Below are 21,001 nucleotides of genomic sequence, written 5' to 3'. Positions count from 1 at the left end.
ACCAAAGATCTCAAAGTGACCTTATGCTTCTGAAGAGGCACAGAACACTCCTTGGTTATTTAGATAGAGCTTTCTATCTTGTGAAAAGTGCAAGGTGTGACAATATTCACTCAGTCAGGATAAACTAACCTCAGATTCCACCTTGATACATGCCTCAGACACAGTAATTATCCAAATGGGGAGATGATGAAACACTGTTGGATTCCTACCACTAAAAAAGAAAAAATGTGGGTATTTCCTCAAGGTGAGATATCAGGGCTATAAAAGTGAAGAAAGTGAGAAGTACTCCCTGCATGCCAAAATTAAATACTAAGCACAAGCAAAAGTTTTAACCTGTAATCCAAGAGATGGGTGTTTACAAAAGAGGGAAAGCATCATTCCAAATTATGTTTTATGTGATCTGTATCTGATTTAGAATCTTGAATAGTCCTTAAAAACATATAATTATTCTGAACACCACTGATGAGGATTAAATTTCATACCCAAACACATTAATTTTTTCACAGGCAGAAAGCAACTTCCAGTTCTCTAAAAATTATATCAGTATCTAGATGCATTCTCCCTCTGAAGAGCCCTAAAGAGTTCTGTGCCCTTAGAAACTTATATGCCAATGTCTCACAGAACAGGGGATTAGAATTATGTTAATAGCATTAATAATTATAAAAGAAGAACAAAATGTTAAAAGTCCTTTAAATTCATTGAGAATAAATGAAATGTGGATTTTCATAGCACGCTTCACTTAAAAAAATCCACAAGTCTCTTCCTTGATCAAAAATATATCCCAAGTCACTTGACAACCTTGAGTCAGAGAATCACATTACCATATGAAACAAAAATCTGAAGAATTAATGGCCTAAAGTTTGCATTTTGAATGTTTTTCAAGAGAGAAGTTTGATTAGCCATCATAGTCTTTTTATGAGTCTTCTTCCATGCACAGATTTGATATGGCTGCTTATTGTTAATGATCACAGTAATGCTGCTACTAGGAAAGAATAGACTTCTGAAATGTAAGGTCATGATTCTTCTTTGTACAGATTAAAATGAAAAGCAAATAAAGGGTTTATATGAGTTTCTGGACAGAATATAAGTACTGCTTTGAAACTTTCTACAAAAATAGTTCTCAGACTATACTTTCAAACTATACTTAGCATGCTCAAGCTGCTCTAGAAATTAGGAAATGCTGTGTTTCTATGGACAAAGCTCCAATTTGAAGAATTTTTTATCTGTCTAAAGCTCGTAGAGGTCCTGATTCTTACATCAAAATATTGCCATATGAGTACAAGCATTTCTAATGATTAATGTAGTGAAAGGAATACATTTTTGACATTTTGTATTTTCTGACTATAAGACAGTTGAAGAAAATGCTTGTAATACTATTGAACTGCAAATTTCAAATTAATTGCTATTCTGATTAAAACTTTTTATAAATATACCCATTTTAAGAAATATCAGTCCGGCTATTTATGTTTCACTGCAAATATGAAAGAAAAAAAAATCCCCCAAGAAGTGCTAATTCTTTTTTTACAAAAGGAATAAACTCTGAGCTACTTCTGTTGGATAGCACTTCTCTTGGTATAAAGACTATTGTTTGATGTATTTAAACTTCTTTGTTAAAATCCTTTGAACTTATGGGGTAGGCATAAAAGTGACCTAAGTAATTTCAGGTGAAAATTTCAGTTGAAAATTTACAGCTCATTTTCTTACCAGCTGGCTGATCATGGCTGGGAGGAGGTTATGAAAATTAATCACAGGTACTGGGGAATAGAATTAAAGTATGGTTTGCTTCTTTCAATATCACTTTAATTTCTGCTATTTCACTGTTAACTAAATATTTTGCTTAACATTTATTCTTGAAAAGAACAGATTTTAGTAAGAGATCATTATGGCTGTCTTGACAATGCAAGGTATTAATTTAGATGTTTACATTAGAAATTTAAGTGGTGTCCAGTAGCAATATTATTAACTATTCAGAAAAATAAAGTAAAAAAAAGTAAAGTAAAATCAGTAAGATATTTCAATCATCAGTAATACTTTCAAATAAGAAAAAATATACAGCAAATCTTATTTTTATACATACCAAATTAAGCATTCATGAAAAAATCCTAAGAGAACAGGAGTGAGAAGAGCAGCATGTTTGCACTGTTTATGTGAGGAAATATTTGGGACTATTTATTAAGCATACATTATTACAATGTTTAAGAATTATCCTCAGAGAACAAGAATAAATTTAAAAAACCTTTAAAAGTTTAGACTAAAATTTTGAATAGTCATCACAAAAAGACATCAAAAATTATCAATTAATTTAAAAATTGGGAAAGTTTTGTACACAAACAATGCCTTAGGTTTTCATAACAGAAGGTACAGCATCAAGAATTGTATAATTGTGAATTTACTGCAAATATATATCTCACTTAACTCTTTTAAAGTACTGTATCTTGAAAGTAAAATATATTGCAGTCATAAAATTATTTTCTGCCAATTTTGCATTCTGAGGTATTATCAATAGCATCATTTATTATACATATCCTGATTTGCAAGTATATTTTATATAAAAACAATTAAAACATTTAAACATTCCCTCACTCTCCCCTTTAGGTTTTAAACAATGAAAAAACTATAAAAGTTGCTAACATTTTTGGGACTTCTAAACATAGAGAACACAAGGTCTCAAACTGATCCTGTCTGTAGCTGAAGTTTCAACTCCATTCCTAAATTCTATTTTATCCATATGAACCTTTGCAATATTACTAAACAACCTTTTTTTGTTGCTAGGAATTGAATGTATTGAGCAAAATCTAACATAACCATCTGCTTTACTCACTTCACTTGTAAACAGGAGCCTTATATTTAATTTTTTTAAAAAAGCTAATTTCTAATTTATTGTTTGAGGTTTTGCTAGCTTTTAAAACAATAGTTTCAATATTTTGTCTTAGAAATAAAATAATGAAAAATATCTGCAAGTAATAATACCTCAAATTTAGCACATCTCATTTTGTTTTCTACCATCTTTTTTCAGCTCATTGAGAATTCTGGATCTCTTTTAAATTCTGTTTTTCTTATTCATGTTTAATTAATGATTTCAGTAAAGTTTTTTGTTTTTTTTTTTTTTTTTTTTTTTTTTAGCACAGAGATTTCCAGGCATTTTTCTGTAGTATGACAAATATTCAGTATGTAAAATTCAATATTTGTGTTGCTTATGGACTAAATTATTCATTATGTGTTAGTCAAGCCAGCTGCTCAACCAACTCAGGAAGAAAGACTACACTAAATCCCTCAGATTTCTATATTCTCAGACAAAGGTTATTTTCTCCTCAGCAATAAGATGCAGCAGACTAAGGATCTTTAAGAAACACTAGACCAGTTCTTCCTACAAACCTGTGGCTAATAGTTTCTATTATAAATAATCTACATCAGGATTTACTGCTTAGACACCACAGACCTTCGTTAGTGTGATCTCTATATGCATGCAGGTGATAATATATTGCAAAGAGATCAGTCACATAGCAGTAATAATTATTAGTCTCAGACTCCATTTTTGGAAAAAAAAATCTAGTTGTGTTTTCTGTCAGAAATCCAAATTCTGGCATCTACTAAGCTTGCATTTTTGATGACCATAGTCATTGGCAGAGGAAATGTGTTCAGTATTTGATTTGTAATTCCTTTTTCCCAACACATTAAATATTATTTCATATTTAGAAGAAATTTTAAACTGGTTTTCTACCCTTCAGTTATAACCAAGTCCTCCCTATTCCTCCTCCACATCAGGGTACAAAATCCAAACCAAAAATATGAATATAGCATAGTTGAAGTTTATTTTCCTTAACTTAGTATTCGATTACACTAAAGAATTTACTAAAGAAACAATCAGCCATGTACATACACATTTATGAGGCTGTACATTTGCTATGGAAATAAAGAAATTGATTTTCCCCCGCCCCTTCCTCTCAAATAAACTAAGTAATGGAATTGGAACATTCATTGGTAACATCTGTGGCAAGTAATTAAACTGTGGTATTGAAATCACTTTCACAGCATTAACTCTTCTCCAAAGTGTATGATTTAACAGACTTATTTATTATAATCTTCAGTGTTATTTTCTATAAGTAAACCCATGTTATCCTTTATGACACTGTTAAAATTTTAACTAATTTATAGGTATGCCCACACTTTTTTGGCACACATACTGACTTTTGTTGAACTCCTTGTACATCCAGGTCTGTCTTTGGTGCTAATTTGACCAATTGACTTATCAACCAGATGTATTATTGATTCAAGTGTTATTCAGTTTAGGAAAAGAGAAATTGTTTTAAACTCTCCCACCCCAGCTTCTGCCTCCAGTGACATCTTTTCACGACAATTTTATCAGTCTATGTATTTTACAGAGAGGATAAAAAAAGGAGGGCAAAATCTAAGATGCAAATTTACTACACAATTCTACTGATGCTCAGATCTACATTTTACTTCATTATGGTATGCTTATTCTCCAGAAAATGAAGAAAAATATCTTTATTTCAAAATAAATTGCTTCTTAAAGTAAATATTAAGTTTCTAGATAAAGTTAGGTAAGATTAATGTCATGTAGAGTACCTTGCACATTTTCTTCTCTACTCCTTGAGGAAAAAATTAAGTTCATAATTCCAAGAACTATGCATATTTTGCCATAGCATTAAAATACTACATAAGAAATAAGAAATTGTCAAATTGTATTCAAAAGGTCAAATTTAATTCAAAAGAAAGTGAAACAAAAACTTAATAAAACCCCAATCACATTTAAAATAAGAGAAAATATAAAAAATACCCAAACACTAGAAGCAAAAATAGGTTGGCCTTTGACAAAATGTTGCATGGTCTCCTTTTGAAGACAGATGTCTTTATTTGAAGTTCTTCTGAATTAAATTTTTTTTTTTCTTCTAAAGTGATAAATAGGAGATTAGGTAAAAGCATGACAGATGCTAACAAATGGAATATAAACATTACTCAGCCAATAACAACTAACAGCCCATATTTGAAAATTACTGGCTTTTTATTTTTTACTGTAGTTACCTCTTAACTGCAGTAAGCTGTAGTCTACCAGAATTGATGTAATTTTCAGAAAATTCTTATATAGGAATAAGTACAAAGAAATGGAACATAAATGAAGCATTTTTTTCCCCACAAATAATGTTCTGATTCAAATATGATCTTCAGTCTTAGAAGTAGGAAAAAAGATGGATAAGAATACATCACAGAAGGGGGACTGTATTTAAGCACCTTTTCCAGACAGTATATTTAATGTTTAAATGTTACAAATGTTGACTAGGAAGAATTCTTTTAAGACATTCACAATCTCTGAAATGTTGATGACTCAACTAAAAAAAACTAGAAAAGAAAATGTGTCTTATTTTGTGCTTGTCTATTACGCTGAATCAATCTAAGAGACAAGGAAGAATGCAGAAAAGAGCACTACACTACAAAAAATAGGGACTTAACATTATGGAGGGTAAGTCCAAGCCATTTCTTAGCCCTCCCTTTTTCCTTCCTTCTCTACTTAAGAGTGACAGATTTCGATGACATCAACAGCAATAATGTTTTTTACTTCTAAAACTACCTGTTGTTAACAACTGCTGAAAGCAGTGACTGATCTTTGTCCTAACTATGATCAATAAGCTATATTTGCATGATCTCAGGAGGCATGATTTACTGAACACCAATAGCTAGCAGCAAAACTTGTCTCAATTAATGAGCTTTGCATAGTAGTTCCTCTCCCCTGTCCAGTTGTGGAGGGGAGGGTAGAGTGGCATCCAGACAGGGGCAACCCACAACAATATGACTGTCAATTTGATAGTCAGTAAGAGAGAAAAATATATAAACCTGCCAAAAAATGACTACAGATCATATGACCTTGTAAAAATATAAGCAACAGGCAAAACATGTCTTCTCAAAACAGAAGACATAATTTTATGTGACTGTAACTGTATTTTGAATGTAACTCATTTAAGAAGGGTGCTATTTCAAAGGTCAAGAAAATATATCCTCTTATTTATGTGAACAGAGCTTCTAATTGATTATTTAGTTAATATAATCTAATTTATTCATAAATATGTGTTTTCACATGGACACAGCCTATACATTCTAGTGGGGATATGTATGAAACATACATTCTCCTAAAAGTTTCACATAAAATGAAGAGAATAAGCAACAGAAATATAGTATTTTTATAAAACTATTCTATATATTTCACAACACAGAATAAATTTAAGTGGCATAAGTTTTTATTTTATAGCCATGTAAAAATTTGATTTAATGAGTGGAAATTCTGTCTTCCATTAAATAAATTTACCCCAAAATATTTAGTAGTAAACCATATGCTCAGTATATAATGAGAAACTGAATAAAAAACTGAAAAAAAAGTCAGGTAAGTTGCCTATGTGTTGGATAAAGAAATAGTATTACAGAATCATGTTGTCACACTCTTTATTTGAACAGCACCTTGTGACTGCTTCAAGGCATTTACTGAAACTTTACTGAAATTTCAAGCCCAAATTTTTATTGCATTGATAACTTAAGAGAAGAATATGGTGATCATCCTAGAAGCTTGCCAATAATTCTTTTTTTTGTGGACTGGGAAGTTATTAATTCTCAAGGTAATTAATTAATCATTGTTTGCTTGAAATTAACATAAATATTTCTTTAAAAATATTGCTTAGTTTAATTGGTTTAAGCCACTTGCACAAAACCAAGCATTTAGCACCATTTGAGAGGCCACTGGGTGTCTAAGAATCCACACAGAGCCAGTAAATACAGCACCAGATTTAGAAGGAAATGTTTCTAGAAAAATTGCTTGGAGCCAGGCAGGGTGATAATCCATGGAACTTCTCAAATCAGCACACAGGTTTGCTCCTGCGTGTTGGGAAATGCACCAGATCTTCATTGCCTATAGTGCGAGGTTAGGAATCTAGCTGATGTAGAGAAGCCTGCACACACAGGTGAATAAGAAACTGAATCATACCTTCAGACTTTTCAGATTCAAGTTATAATCTCCTGCTATGCAACCATTTAGAAGTGATTGAAAGAATTCACAAAATGTTGCAGAGGCTGACAGAGTTTACACACACCCTTAGGATTTACTCCAGACCAGTAGGTAGGAACCAATCTTAAAAGCCTAGAACTCTACTCAGGTGTGAGTTCTTATCAGCTGCACTTGTTTAGTGACACTGGAGACTGAGAACCCAGGAAGCTTCTCGTTTCTTATTATCAATCACACTGCTGTCACAGACAAATTTAAAGATTGACTGACATAGAATGATACCTTCCATTTTTGCTAAGCAAAGGAAACTTCAGTTGCTTCCTCTAGCTCAATATATGCTGAAAAGGTCAAAACTTAATGAACCTGTCTGACAACTGCCTGGTTAATTGGGTTTTTTTAGTAACACAAAGAAATACTTCTTTTCCAAATGCCAGCTGAGCTGTGGAAGGAATTTACAAGTTTACATGATCATATCAGTTATCTAAGCTAAGATTTAAAGGGTTTCTACTCAATTATTACATGCAAATTCATATACATGTTTAAGATCATGTACAGTCATGTAATGTGTGAATTCTAAGGGAATTTAGAGGCTCAGTGCTTCCTACAGTTTACCTACAGCATCTCTGTAGAAATAAAAAGAGAACTCATGTGGATCTGTTCATTTTCTCTCCAGTGGCTTACATGGTATTTAAGTACTTCATTTTATAAGTGAAAATAAGTGTTTCTGCTCCTGGGCAAGAAATCTAATTTAGATGCCTATAACAGATTCAGTGGATCTGAGCCACATAGTCAAAGACTATGCATTATCCTACTGATATGGTTTGCAAGCTTCTGAAAGTGATATTATTAAAAGTGTTATAGAGGAAAAGGCAGTAATATCTGTGCTTGGTGCTATTTTTTAACTTTCCTAGCTAAACCAGTGATCTGCTGTTATAGGCAGATGCAAATAACAGTCTTTATAAACCCAGCATACCAGTGGAATACAAGTTAGCTTTAACTCAAGCATTTCTATGAGAAAATATTTGTGCTCTTTTGATCACGCACATCTTCACTTAAAATCACTAAACATCTTCATCTTTATTGTCATTCTATTCCAGGTACTCAGTATTGTATTAACTTCTCTTGCTTGCAAATTCCTTCAGCAGCCCAGGTATCATTAGTAACTTCTCACACTCTTAAAAACACCATAAAAATAATGTTTTGCCCAAGAGAAGCTGCACACATTCTTGACTTATGCTGCAGCATCAACATTAACAGCTACATTACACTGTGTACCAACAAATAGCAGAAACCAGCTTTTCATCTTGGTAAACGAGATTACATCATTAGTAATCAAAATAGGCAGAAGCTCAACTATGCTGCTGCATTGCATTGAATGTTTCACGGTACAGCTTGAGTCAGGGAACAGGAGATACAAACATGGAATAAATGATTGTCTTTTGGGAAAGGTAGAAAGAAAGAAAAGGAGAATTCAGTGGTGTCGCAGAGACATTCTTCTTCCTTTTGGGATTTTTCATAGAGCAGCACAGAGGAAAGAAAGAGAAAACAATTTCTATTTCTGCTCCTTGTTTTTTGCATGTGGAATGTGTTTGGAAAATTGTTTACCTGGGGTGATTGCTTGATTGGAGTCTGGTGAGGATTGTTTGGGCCTGATGGCCAATCAGATCCACCTGTGTCTGGACTCTCGCAAAGAGGGTCAAGAATTTTGAGTTAGTTAGATATCATAGTTAGAACAAGTAGGTTTGTTGCTTTAGTATCTTCCTTTAAATAGTATATTAATGAATTATAATATAGTTCTAATAAAGAAATTATTCAGCCTTCTGAACTGGCGTCAAACATCATCCTTTCTTCCCACCGGGTTTGCCTGTATTTACAATACAGTTGCATAGATATAATCTCTTTTATTCCGTTTTCCTTCATGGCCAGAAGTTAATGTTTCAGCTTCAGCTGCAGACGAGGCTAGACTTTTGTCTCTACAAAATTAGTGAGGAATTAGATTAACTGCTTTGCTCCATGAGGGGTGGGAATGGCAATCACTATATCACATGTCATCAGGGAACTATGTATGAACACCTTCAACTGTTCTGGTCATACTTTATTGGATATATCTTTCCACAACTATATTTTTTCACTTCTAAGAAAAGGGTTCTTAACTACGTTCTACCATAAAAGAATTAAATTAATTCCTATATATAATTGTATGGCCATGCATATGTGTATGTGTAATGTACATTCATGGACTAATAGATGCTGTGGGCCACCCAATCAGAAAGCAGCTTGGCAGAACAGGAGCCAGCACTGTGCCCTTGCCTCAAAGAAGGCAGGGGATACCTGGAGCTGCATTAGACAAAGTATTGTCAGTAAGTCCAGGAGAGTGATTCTTCCCCTTGTGTCAGCACTGGAGAGGTCAAACCAGGAGAGCTGTGTCCAATTCTAGACTCCTCAGTTCAAGAGAGATATGAACATACTGTAGAGAATACAATGAAGGCTCACAAAGATGATGAAGGGACTGGAGCACCTCTCCTCTGAGGGAAGTCTGAGAGAGCTGGGTCAGCTTATCCCAGAAAAGAGGAGCCTTTGGGAAATCTTACTAATGTTCATAAATACCTGAAGAGAAGGTGCATAAAGGAGAGATCCAGGCTTTTTTCAGTGGTGCCCACAGGACAAGAGTCAATGGGCACAAACTGAAACACAGGAGGTTTCCTCTGTACATCAGGAAACATTTTAATACTGTTAGGGTGACTAAGCACTGCAGAATCCTTGGAATTATTTAAAACTGTTTAGACAGAGTCCTGTGCAAATGGCTCTAGGTTATCTCTGCTTGAGCAGAAGTGTTGGACCAGAGGTTATTCAGAGGTCCCTTCCAACCTCAGGCATTCTGTAATTTGGATTCTGTGATTATGTATATGTTTATCATATCATGTAAAAAAAATACATACAAAGACACACACATACACCTGTATATAAAATATCGGTAGTGTTTCTGTATTGTTTTACATGTACTAATTTTGTTAGGTTTTTTAAACATTGAAAGGGATTTATTTAAAATGCAATCAAAAATTGGAAATTGAGGACAACAGTGGCACCATTCAGCGACAAAAGTAGTTTCTTATAGTTTTTGAAAAACTGACAAAAGGTCCTCTTAAATACAGTTTTTGCTTATTTCTTAGCTAGCTTGTTAACTTACTCTCTGTAAAGAATTCTATCAAAAGTCAGAAAATATTTCATAAATAAGCAATTAACAATTGTAAATTAACAATTCAAATAAATAATCTGAAATACTTCAGCATTAACAAGGTTTAAGGATACCACCAAATTTTTACTCTCCCCAAATCCCTTAAGAAATAAAATGAACATAAATTATGTTTTCTGTATGGATCAACATAAAATATCTGGAACACCTACAGAAAGCTATTCTTTTTATTTTATTCTATTATATAATATTGCCTATTACCTATTTTATTACCTACTATAATATGAAATAAGTTCTTATGTTGGCCAAGCCGCCAGTCCTTCTTTTTTGACTTGAATGAAGAAATATGAACCGTTTTAGTTTAGAAGATGGTTCCAGGCAAATCAAAGAAGCAAAAATGTTTCTATGGCAACATTGCAGGTTCTATTATTTAATTTTCAGCTTTATGATAGTTTCCTTTTAACAGGTTAATACTGGCTTGCCTTCTCCTAAATTTATCTACTGGATTGTGAATCACATTTTTTGATATTGTACTACTTAAGTCTGACAACATTGCCAATATAATTAGTGTACCTTGAGAGAGAAATGAGGTATCATGGAAACTCAGAATTTAAACCTTCATTTTAAGTGGATCTCAGTAGAATCTTTCCAGTCTGTTAATAAATTCTGTAGTCTTTGACTTCCTCTTTTTAAGGTGAATTTAAAAGTAAGGAAAGTAAATAGTTGGGTTTTTTTTTCAAAGGTCCAATGATGAGCGGCTAATTTTGACCTGGCTTCTTTCCAGAGAGCTCTTCAGTTAATTTGCAGTGCAAGGAAAATGACAGAGAGTTTTATTTGATACATATTTAAGTATAAACCACAGCAGGAAAAAAAAACAAAAACCCCTTTTGGTAATAAAAAGTAAAATTTCATTTTCAGTTCTCAATATTTTTGTTGAAATTCTGTTACATCTTAATTCTAATTTTGAAAAAGGCCTTGCTTTTTTAGCATTATAGTTGATACATTTATGATGCAGTTCTCAATTACAGACCAGCACCAGTGTATAGGACTTAATTTCCAAATTAAATAAAACAGAACGTTCAAGAGAATTGCTAGTATATCACTATAAAACATTTCTTTCTAAACTTCTTTATAAACAGTTTTTAAACATTTTTCTTTTCATGTACCCAATTCCCTAGTCATCTACCTCCTTGCTATATAAATGCAGCTCAGCAATAGCCAAAACATGTGTTACCAGCATTGTGTAAGAGACTGAAACGGTTAATGGCTTAAACATTGCTAAAATCATCAGAGGACTTTTGCCCACTGTAGAAAACTGCAAATATCCAGCTGTTCATCTGCAACCATCAAAACCCACATCTCCCTAAATATGCCTGCTAACCAGAATTTGGACTGTGAGGGGAACTTGAGATAAGATAAAGGGGGCATCCCAGAAGTGACACTGGAAGAGAGATTGGAATGCTGTGGCTCAAACAATCAAGGACAAGCTGCTGAAATGCAAAGTAACCTCCTAAGTGCAGTGGGAGAGCACACCTGACACCTCAGGCTACAGCTGGTGTTGAACCAGGTAAGGACAGAGGTAAATCCTTCAAGGCACAGTACTGTCTCTTTGTCCTTACTCAAGTGACTCAGCTGTGATAACTCTCCTTCAGAGAAGTACTGGGACAATCACACATAGCCTGAAGGTATCAATCTCTGCTAATGGGCCATAATGGGTCTCAAGGGACTCAAATTCATTGATGCAATAGGCAGCTGTATCTTAGAAGGTGTCAAAGACTCCCAAAGTGTCCCATGATCCACATTACATTGTCCAGTTGAAATTCCCCACTCCAAGGGAGGTACCTGGGCTTTCCTACCTGAAGGAATATAAACCAAATAGCTTTTGTGTGCTGTGGATTTCACTGGGATTTCCTCCATCACCTGGTGATAGTCTGAAACTGTAACTTCGACCAAGATGGTGACCATCACTTCAACAGACACCAAAATTGCCCTGAACAAGTCTTGTCTTGAGGCCTATGGGTGTTAAGGTCTTTTGCGGCATTGCATTGTTTTCCCCGATCCGGGGCAGCTCAGGAGCCCGGCTAAAGGTGCTGCTTCTCGGCCAGACCAGGGTGCCGCTTGGCCCAGGCGCTCTGGCGTTCAGCATACTGGAGTGGGCCTGGCTGCGCTCTGTAACCGGCGCTGGGATGAGGCAAAGAGGCAAAAGAATGTCCACTCTGTCTTGCGTGGCTGGAGAGCTTTTATTGTCGCGTGGTGCTGCGATGGAGAACAGTGTCTGCCCCCAGCATCTGCATGGACAAAATGTCAACGGGACCGAGGGCGCATGGGGTTTTATAGGGAGCGGGCAGACACAGGCGGAAGCCCTCCCGCCCAATGGAGACAGGCAACGTGGCGGTGACATGGGCCATGGTAACCAACAGGAACACGACGGGGGTGGATACAGAGCTCCGGGATGAACAGGGACACGGGGATGGAGTAACTGACAAGGAAGTTTCAGGAATGAACAGGGGGTGGTTACAGGAGTGATGTGGGGAATCTCCTATGGCAGGCAGCCTGGAGCGAACCATCGCGGGGGGGTGAAAGGTACGGCAGCTACCTGCTACGACCTCAAGCAGTTGAGAAGCACTGGCTAGCACTGCCTATGAGAGGCCAAGTGGCCGCCACGTGAGTATGGGCACTCCAGGGTTATGGCGTCTGCCTCCTTGGTTATGCTGAGTGCTGTGGCGTGGGTAATGCAGCTTTGGTAGCTTCACGCTGAGAGGAGGTGAAGGGATGAGAGAAGGACACTTTGCTTGCAAGCCCTAAGAACTTTTATTCCCCCATGCATGGTTGGAACAAAATGCTCTCAGCACAATGCAGAACAAATGCCGCCAGACAAAGGGTTGCAGCAGATTTAGCAGGGGGTGGGCAGACAGGGGTGGAAATCTGGCTCGCCCAATAGGGAGAAACGATAGAGGAGTGACATAGATTATAACCAATGGTAACATAACCGAGGTGGGTACAGCATTCTGGGACAAATAGAAAGGCTGAGGTGGGGTGATTGATACAGAACTTTCATGAAGAAGCAGGGAGTGGTTACAAGATTGACACTCATCAGGGAGTGATCAACCCTTGACTGACAGATCCAAACAAGGAGAAACCTGGGAGAGGTGAGAAGATTGACAGGTCTGAGTGGCAGGAACTTTCAGGGTAAACAACTTGGAGCAAACCACTGTGAGGGGAAAAATAGGGGAGTACAAGGAACAAACCTAACTAACATTAATAAAATCCCTGACTAAACCAACCCAATCTACAATAGAAACGTTACCATGCATTTTTTATGGTTCTGAACAGGTTTGCTTTTAAACACACAGAGTATTCAGAAATTGCAGGTCATAAACTAATGACAGTTTTCACAAGGACACAATAACAATGACGTTCTTGTTATGATGATGATTACATAATTTTAAAAATACCTGAGGTGGAAGGAGTGGTAATCTGATATAAGCAAGCAGCATACTTAGGTCACTGCATCGCCTCTGCATATCATATTTCACCCACATCATTAAGGCATGGAAAATGGTCTCTTCATCAGGAACATTCACATCATCACTGGCAAGAAGTTTATGGAGTTCTTCGGCAGGTAGAAGTAAAAATTCTTGATTTCTTATAACTTCCATTATATTCTCCTGGGAAGAGAAAATTATTTCAGATTCAGTAATACTGCAAGAAAATTTAAAAAAGACACTACAGCTAATAAGCCATAAGATTAGTCAATATCTGCCATACCCAGATATGGGTATGCTCTGCCATATCCTTGCAGCTCATAAGAAAAACAAAACATAAATTTTTAGAGTTCAACAGCTATAGTTGCAATTCATATATAAATATATTTCAAAAACAATATGAGGATTATATGATAATATCATAATTAAAAATTGTCAGAATTAGTAAAGGCTATTGTTTGAAATTTTTATAAACTCAGTTGTAATTGAGTAATTTTATATATTAATAATTAATTAAAAGTAATTAAATATATTGTAAATCTTTACAGGCTCATACTACATTTTCCTGGATATTTTCACTGTCTTTCTTTCACTATTTCTTAAATAACTTGTCAGTCATATAGTTTTATTATGAATATCTAGATTTCCATCTACACATATGACAAGGCTGAGGGAAAGATCAACAACATGAATTAAGGATTATTTTTTGACCTTGTTCAGAACAGGTTTTTAATATCCAGTTATCATGCAAATAGTTTACAGCAATTAAGATCTCACAGTATTGAAAACTCTTGTGCTGTTGGGGTTTAGGAACAGTACTCCCCAGTTCAGTGCCCCCACTCTCCAAACCACTGACACTCTCTTGCTCTCCTGCTTTTCCCCTCACCCTTCCACATTGCAGTGGGCTGGAGAGGAAAATTGGAGGTACAAAAAGTAAAGGTTACTGGTTAAGATAGGAACACTTTACATGAAACAGCAATGAGGTAAGGAAAAAAAGAGTAACAGTAACCATAATAATGACAGAGACAAGAAAGGAAGCGATTCACACAGCCCCCACACCCATCCCCAACAGACAACACCAGATGGATCCCTCTGCCACATTTACTAGACCAGAAAGAACCCCTTCCCCTTGGAAGAGACCTTTCTCCCCCATCCAAGCAATGACTTAAAGTTCTACAGACTAACTTCAGTGTCCTAGTTATGCCCCAATCCTGGCTACTGCAAGAAAAATTAACCTTGTCCTGGACAGAACCAGGACAAATAAAAATAGGAACAACTAAAAAATCCTAAAAAAAACTCCCCTATAAACTACATAAAACATATAGACAAAACAAAAGAAAATGAAAACCAAACAAAAAACAACAATAAAATAAAGTGTTGCATTTAGTTGTCTGAATCCTAAGGACTGAATTAAGCACTCCCTGAACTACCTACTCTACAACAACAGGACACAGTAGAATCACAATTCTACAGATATTTTTCTCCAAATATTTTTTTTAGGGTGCTTTATTTCTGTGGAGAAATTGTAAATGTGTTTTCATATTCTTGATTTATAGACAGATATAAAATGAAGTAATTGAAGACTGGAGGCACAAAAAAAAAAGGAACTAAGTTTTTATGTAAACTGAGAATGTAAAAAGCAATATTGGGAACAATAAGTTCCAACATCTAATTTATGAAAAATAATAATGAATTTTGTTATGCTGTTTTGAATAGACTTTTTAAGACGCAAAGTGGGAAAGAATGACAAAACATCAGTCAAGGACTTAAATGTAAGAACATTAAAACTGAGGGAAGTGGATAATTCCACTGTTATACCGTCTAAATTCAGTTTTCAGCATATCAAAATCCAATCAGCGCTGCCTATAATTGCTTGATTGTGTCTGAACCACGGGAAAGACTGACTGGTCATCAAAACTGAAATAGAAGACATTATAACAAATACAAGAAAATAATGTGCAAGACTTACAACAATAGAATTATACTCTGGCTCTAGCATGTCACATGCTGTCCTTCCCTGACTTATTCAATAGAAGGAAACTCTTATTTTAATTCTCCAAATTCATACTTTTTGAAATGTACTGTTTAAACTTATTTATTAAAAATATTATTATTAATTTATAATTATTATATTATTTTATATAAGGCTGCAGAGATGCATATTGCAGACATAGGCATGACAAACTCATGAGACAGAAGCTCCTTGAAATGTGTAATTACAGATAAAATATATAAGTGCAGATAGAATAAATTTGACAAAGTTGAAAATAATGCTTAATATTATAAATGTGAATGCTTTGATATGTACAACTTAACTTTCAATGAGTTGCTTTTTAACTCCACATATATAGGATGCTGATGCAACAAAAAATCAAAGATGTATATGTGGTCATGACCTATATTAACCGTGCTGTTAAGCTACCTTAAAATAATTGATAATTGGATCAAAAAATGACTCAGCTTTTTTTAAAATTACTACATTAAATGTCAATAGGTCCCTAAAAATGTAGATTTTTCTGGAATGAGGTTTTAAACCATTACCTCCTGATAAAGTTTAAACTGTGCATCTAGAACGTTTTCGAATAACTTGGAAATATAAGGGAACTAGTTTGTAGGGAAGCGCTTAACCACAAGCTGGCTTAATTCATTTTAATTAAAAAGTCGTAAAACTCACAAGATTTCATTTCACTTCTCAATAAAATAATTTATAAGACAAAGTTTAATTAAGCCTGGTTCAACTGACATTAAATCCCATTATGAAAAAAAAATATAACTCTACTTAATAGGAACCAACATTGCACTTTGCAATAGCATATTAATCCAAAGACCTAATACTATAGAGTAGCATTGTGATGGTGGAACACATTTCATGAACTCACAGAACTTAATTTATTAAGAATAACATTCCAAGCAGGAGCTTTAACTTCAGAACAATAATTTTAGATTTGATTAAGGTTTATTTGGTCATCTTAAATTGTTTTTTCTGCATACATGCTTAAAGGGAACTTATTCCAGCCTCTGTACTGATTGTAGAATCAAAGAAAGTTTTCAGACAAAACCTATAAGCTCAAATCTCTTTTTCTAAACATCTGGACTTACATAAATTTCATTTAATTTGGGCATGAGCATTGCAGAAAGTAACAAATATATATTATGTTTTATATATGTAACATGCCATATATATTATAAATATACCATATATATTCTTATATATAATATAAATGTAATATATATAATCCTGATTTATATATAGAATCCAGGTTTTTGATCTCCTGAGGTAAAAACTCTCTCCTTCAACTTACTAGCATTTCCTGAACCGACTAATGAATGTCAAATCTTCCTAGATAACATTTTAATTTCTTGAAATTCATTTCATTTGGAGCAGCAAAGCATATTTCAATGGCTAGCTGTTCTACCACAACAGACATAATTTTTCATATGCTAATTGTGGAAAAAATAAAAAATATTCTCCCTTTTTTTTTTTTTTTTTTTCTAATGTGACTGGTATTCATTTATGCACTTTAGGGAACAGGATACAACAGATGTCTGTGACATCTTTTCAGGTTACATAAAATAAATTTTAAATTCTTCTGAGATTATGATGCAAGGTAGAAATTCAGATACACAGCCATAGAATCACAGATTCATTATGACTGGAAAAGACTTAAGATCAACCATTAACTTAACACTGTCAACTTTGCCACTAAACCATGTCCCAGGCACCAAATCTAGATGTTTTTTGAATATTTTCAGGGATAGTGATTCCATATTATGATCACCCTTTCAGTGAAGATATTTTTCCTAATATCCAATGGCATTTTCCCTTGGCACAAGTGGAGGCCATTTCCTCTCATCTTGTTCTTGTGAAGTGCTTTCAAGAATGCCTAGGTCTTCACGGGCAGATAAATCTTTATTATGAGAACAAGGGTACTGAACTTTTTAGCATGCCGAAGATCATGTAACAGAGTTGGATGAGTCTCCAGGACCTGTAATTTTTGACTCTAATACTTTAAGAGGCTTTGTAGGTCAATCTTCACCATCTCATAAGTCTCATAAGATGCACTGGATCTGCTCTGCATGCATCATTTACATAGCCTTTCCATGTTTTAATTAAGTGGAATGGTAGATTTTTGCTTTTAATTCAGAAAATGTAACTTACAGTAGAAAGTATGACAGTGTCTGAACCCGCTTGGACAAAGCTGTGTCACTTGATTGCTCTTTCACTTTCTAAAAATGACCATGCATAACCCCCCATTGCTGTGGGGTTATAGCATTTCAGTGATAGAGCTGTTTCACTTTTAAACCTTTTTAACAGTACACAAGGTTAGCATTAAATAAGCATGAAGTATTAGAACAGCAGAGCCATGTAAACAAAGCATATCTATGTTAAAGGTATATAAGCAATCACCCAAGTATCTAATAGATTGTTCATCATAGGAATATAAAGGCATTAATAAAATTAAACTATTGCCAAATTGAATTTAATATCATATATCTTTATAATGATGTCACCAGCACAATTAAATTTTATTTTTTTAAATCTTAACTTGTAATCATTATTATTCCACATGGAATCAAATTATCTTGCAAAAACTAGTTTTCATTGACGGTTATGTCATTGATTTCACTAATCAGCATGTATCAGTTATAATGAAGAACCTGAAAAATATTAAATAATTTCATATGTTGACAAAGAATGTCATATTCTGAGAGTGCTATTCAGAACCTGCTACACCAGAGTTAGCAGGTTTTTTTGTTTTGGATGTAGGGGTCTTATTTAAAATGTTTTATATTTTTGTGATTTGGATGTTGTGACCTTAACAATTAAAAAATTAAAACCACATAAACTAAAGCCAAAAACCAGATATCCATATACTAGGCTTTCACTCAGTACATCACTTATGTCTAAAATATTTGAAGCTCATACTGCTTTCAATTTAGAACCTAAGTTTTCATGAGAATATTGAAAGAAATGAATAAATAATGCATCTGATTTTCATATTAAATCATATTGGTAGCATACTTTCTGAAGTGATAAGACATAAAAGAAAATTTTGATTTTGGTCAATTCCCAAGATATTTCAGTCTGGAATTATTGCTGCTGTGCTACACTGAATTCACACCTCTTGTTTTTATGCCCCATTTTGTGTATCAGCTGTGTATAATATAAGACTACACCTCCTTTATAATACTGTGTAACTTCTTTCCTAAGGAGAATAGACTCTTCAGCCCATTATGAACTCCCATTAGACAAAGGACCACTATTTATTAATATGCTTATGGTCTGATTCTCTAGCCAAATCCCAAATTCCATCTGGAAACCTGAACCTGGGATCCTGAATCTCTAACCAAATCTCAGACTTTTTCTAAGAGTGGGCTCCCTCTGACCTATGTAATCCAAAGAGTTATGTTTCTTCCAGCACCAGATGTCAGCCTGGTATCATCATTACAAAAGGGGTATTGAGGCTGGGGGTGTTCAAAGGACAGTGGAAAGAGATGTTATGTATCTCTATATCCTCCTCCTTCAACTTTGTCAGTGGGAAGAGAGATAAGAAAGTGCTGCTTTTTGGGGAGAGGAGATAGCAGGTTAAGGATAGAAGACACTGTGACTATGGGTACAATCTCATACAGCATACTGAAATCTTAGTATGAGACTTCCAGATAACTAATTTAGACTTTCACAATCTAAAAAAATTCTTTTTTTACTTGCACATTTTAATTTAATTAAAAAAATAATAAAATAAAGGATATGAGGCTGCAGAATTAGCCATATTTTAGTCTAATTCATTGTGAATATGATGTGGCATTCTGGGATTTCACACTCTAAGGACAGCTTACAACCAGTTGCTCATAGACATTTGCTGGTATGCCAGTTTATTATGATAAACTGTTTAAACTTTCAAGGTATGTCAGAATGATTAAATTTTTTTTCTTGTATTGGTAAAGGATCTTGTCTCACACCTTGCATATATTCTTTTTCACATCCAAGAAGATTCAAGAAGCCTAAACTTGTACATAAAAATTTTGTACAGGCACAATTTACTAGATAGATGAGGACATGTACACATCTTGCTCCCCCTGACTTAAAAAAGTTTCCAATACTGTCCTGGAAAGTCCTGCATCCTACAAACCCTGGAACTTCTTGGCATTAGGCCTCAATATATGCATAATATTTTCTTCTTATCATGGTATCTAGGAAAACCAAAACTCTAGCAGCCTGTAAAACAATTCATTATTAATTACTTCATCTTTCTTTCTTTTTTTTTTTTTTTTTTTTTTTTCTTCTTTCCCTTTTTTGGGAGTCTTTATTAATGATTGTTTACCTTTCCAAAATAAAGTTGGAATAAATAAAGTCTCATCTTTGACATGAGACTGATGACCTGTTTCTAGTAGACGTTCACATGGTTTCATCTTAGGCCTTGTGCTCTTTCACTTCTTCAGAAATGACCCGGACACTGGACTGGAAGGGACACTAAGCAAGTTCACAGATGATACAAAACTGGGAGGAGCTGTTGACTCCCTCAAAGGCAGTGAAGCCCTGCAGAGAGACCTTGACAAATCAGAGGACTGGGCAACCACCAATTGCATGAAACGCAACAAGAGGAAGTGCCTGTACTTGGGATGGGGTAACTCTGAATGTACAGACAGACAGGGGAATTAGATGCTGGCAGTGCCATGGAAAGGACCTGGGCGTCCTAGTCAATGGCAAGTTGAATGTCAGCAGTGCCCTGGCAGCCATGAGGGCCAACCCTGGGGTGCATCGGGCACAGCATCACCAGCCAGGCAAGGGAGGGGATTGTCCCGCTCTGCTCTGCACTGCGGTGGCCTCACCTCAAGTGCTGAGGACAGTTTTGGGCACCACAATATATGATATTAAGCTTTTAGAGAGCATCCAGAGGAAGATAATAAGGATGGTGAGTGAGGGAAAGGCCATATGAAGAGTGGCTGAGCTCACTTGGTCTGTTTAGCCTGGAGGAGACTGAGAGGAGACATCACTGCAGTTACAACTTCCTCATGAGGGGAAGAGGAGGGGCTGGCACTGATGTGGTGCCAGTGACAGGACCCGAAGGAACAGCCAGAAATTGCATTGGGGAGGTTTAGGTTGGAGAGTAGGAAATGGTTCTCCACCCAGATGGTGTTTGGGCAGTGGAACAGGCTCCCCAGGGTAGTGGTCAAAACACTAAATCTGACAGAGTTCAAGAAGCTCTTAGGTATATGGTGTGACTCTTGGGGACTGTCCTGTGCAGTTGTACTAAATGATCCCTGAGACCCCCTTTCAACTTGACAGATGCTATGATTCTGTTCTCTCACTTGAAT

The 21,001-nt window shown here is 35.2% G+C and overlaps 1 protein-coding gene across 2 annotated transcripts in view; it reads right to left on the bottom strand.

Annotated features, from left to right (window-relative positions):
• Window positions 1-21,001, bottom strand: part of KLHL1 (kelch like family member 1) — a 183,582-nt gene that overhangs the window by 49,606 nt on the left and 112,975 nt on the right. For both annotated transcript variants that reach the window (XM_053935143.1, XM_053935144.1), the window contains one exon: window positions 13,655-13,867. In XM_053935143.1, coding sequence (XP_053791118.1) covers window positions 13,655-13,867 — 213 coding nt within the window. The remainder of the gene's footprint in view (window positions 1-13,654; window positions 13,868-21,001) is intronic.

This window comes from Vidua chalybeata, chromosome 2, assembly GCF_026979565.1.
Source record: "Vidua chalybeata isolate OUT-0048 chromosome 2, bVidCha1 merged haplotype, whole genome shotgun sequence".
Lineage (NCBI taxonomy): Eukaryota > Metazoa > Chordata > Aves > Passeriformes > Viduidae > Vidua > Vidua chalybeata.
Note: the sequence above shows the minus strand (reverse complement) of the source record. Positions and strands in the feature narration are given on the sequence as shown.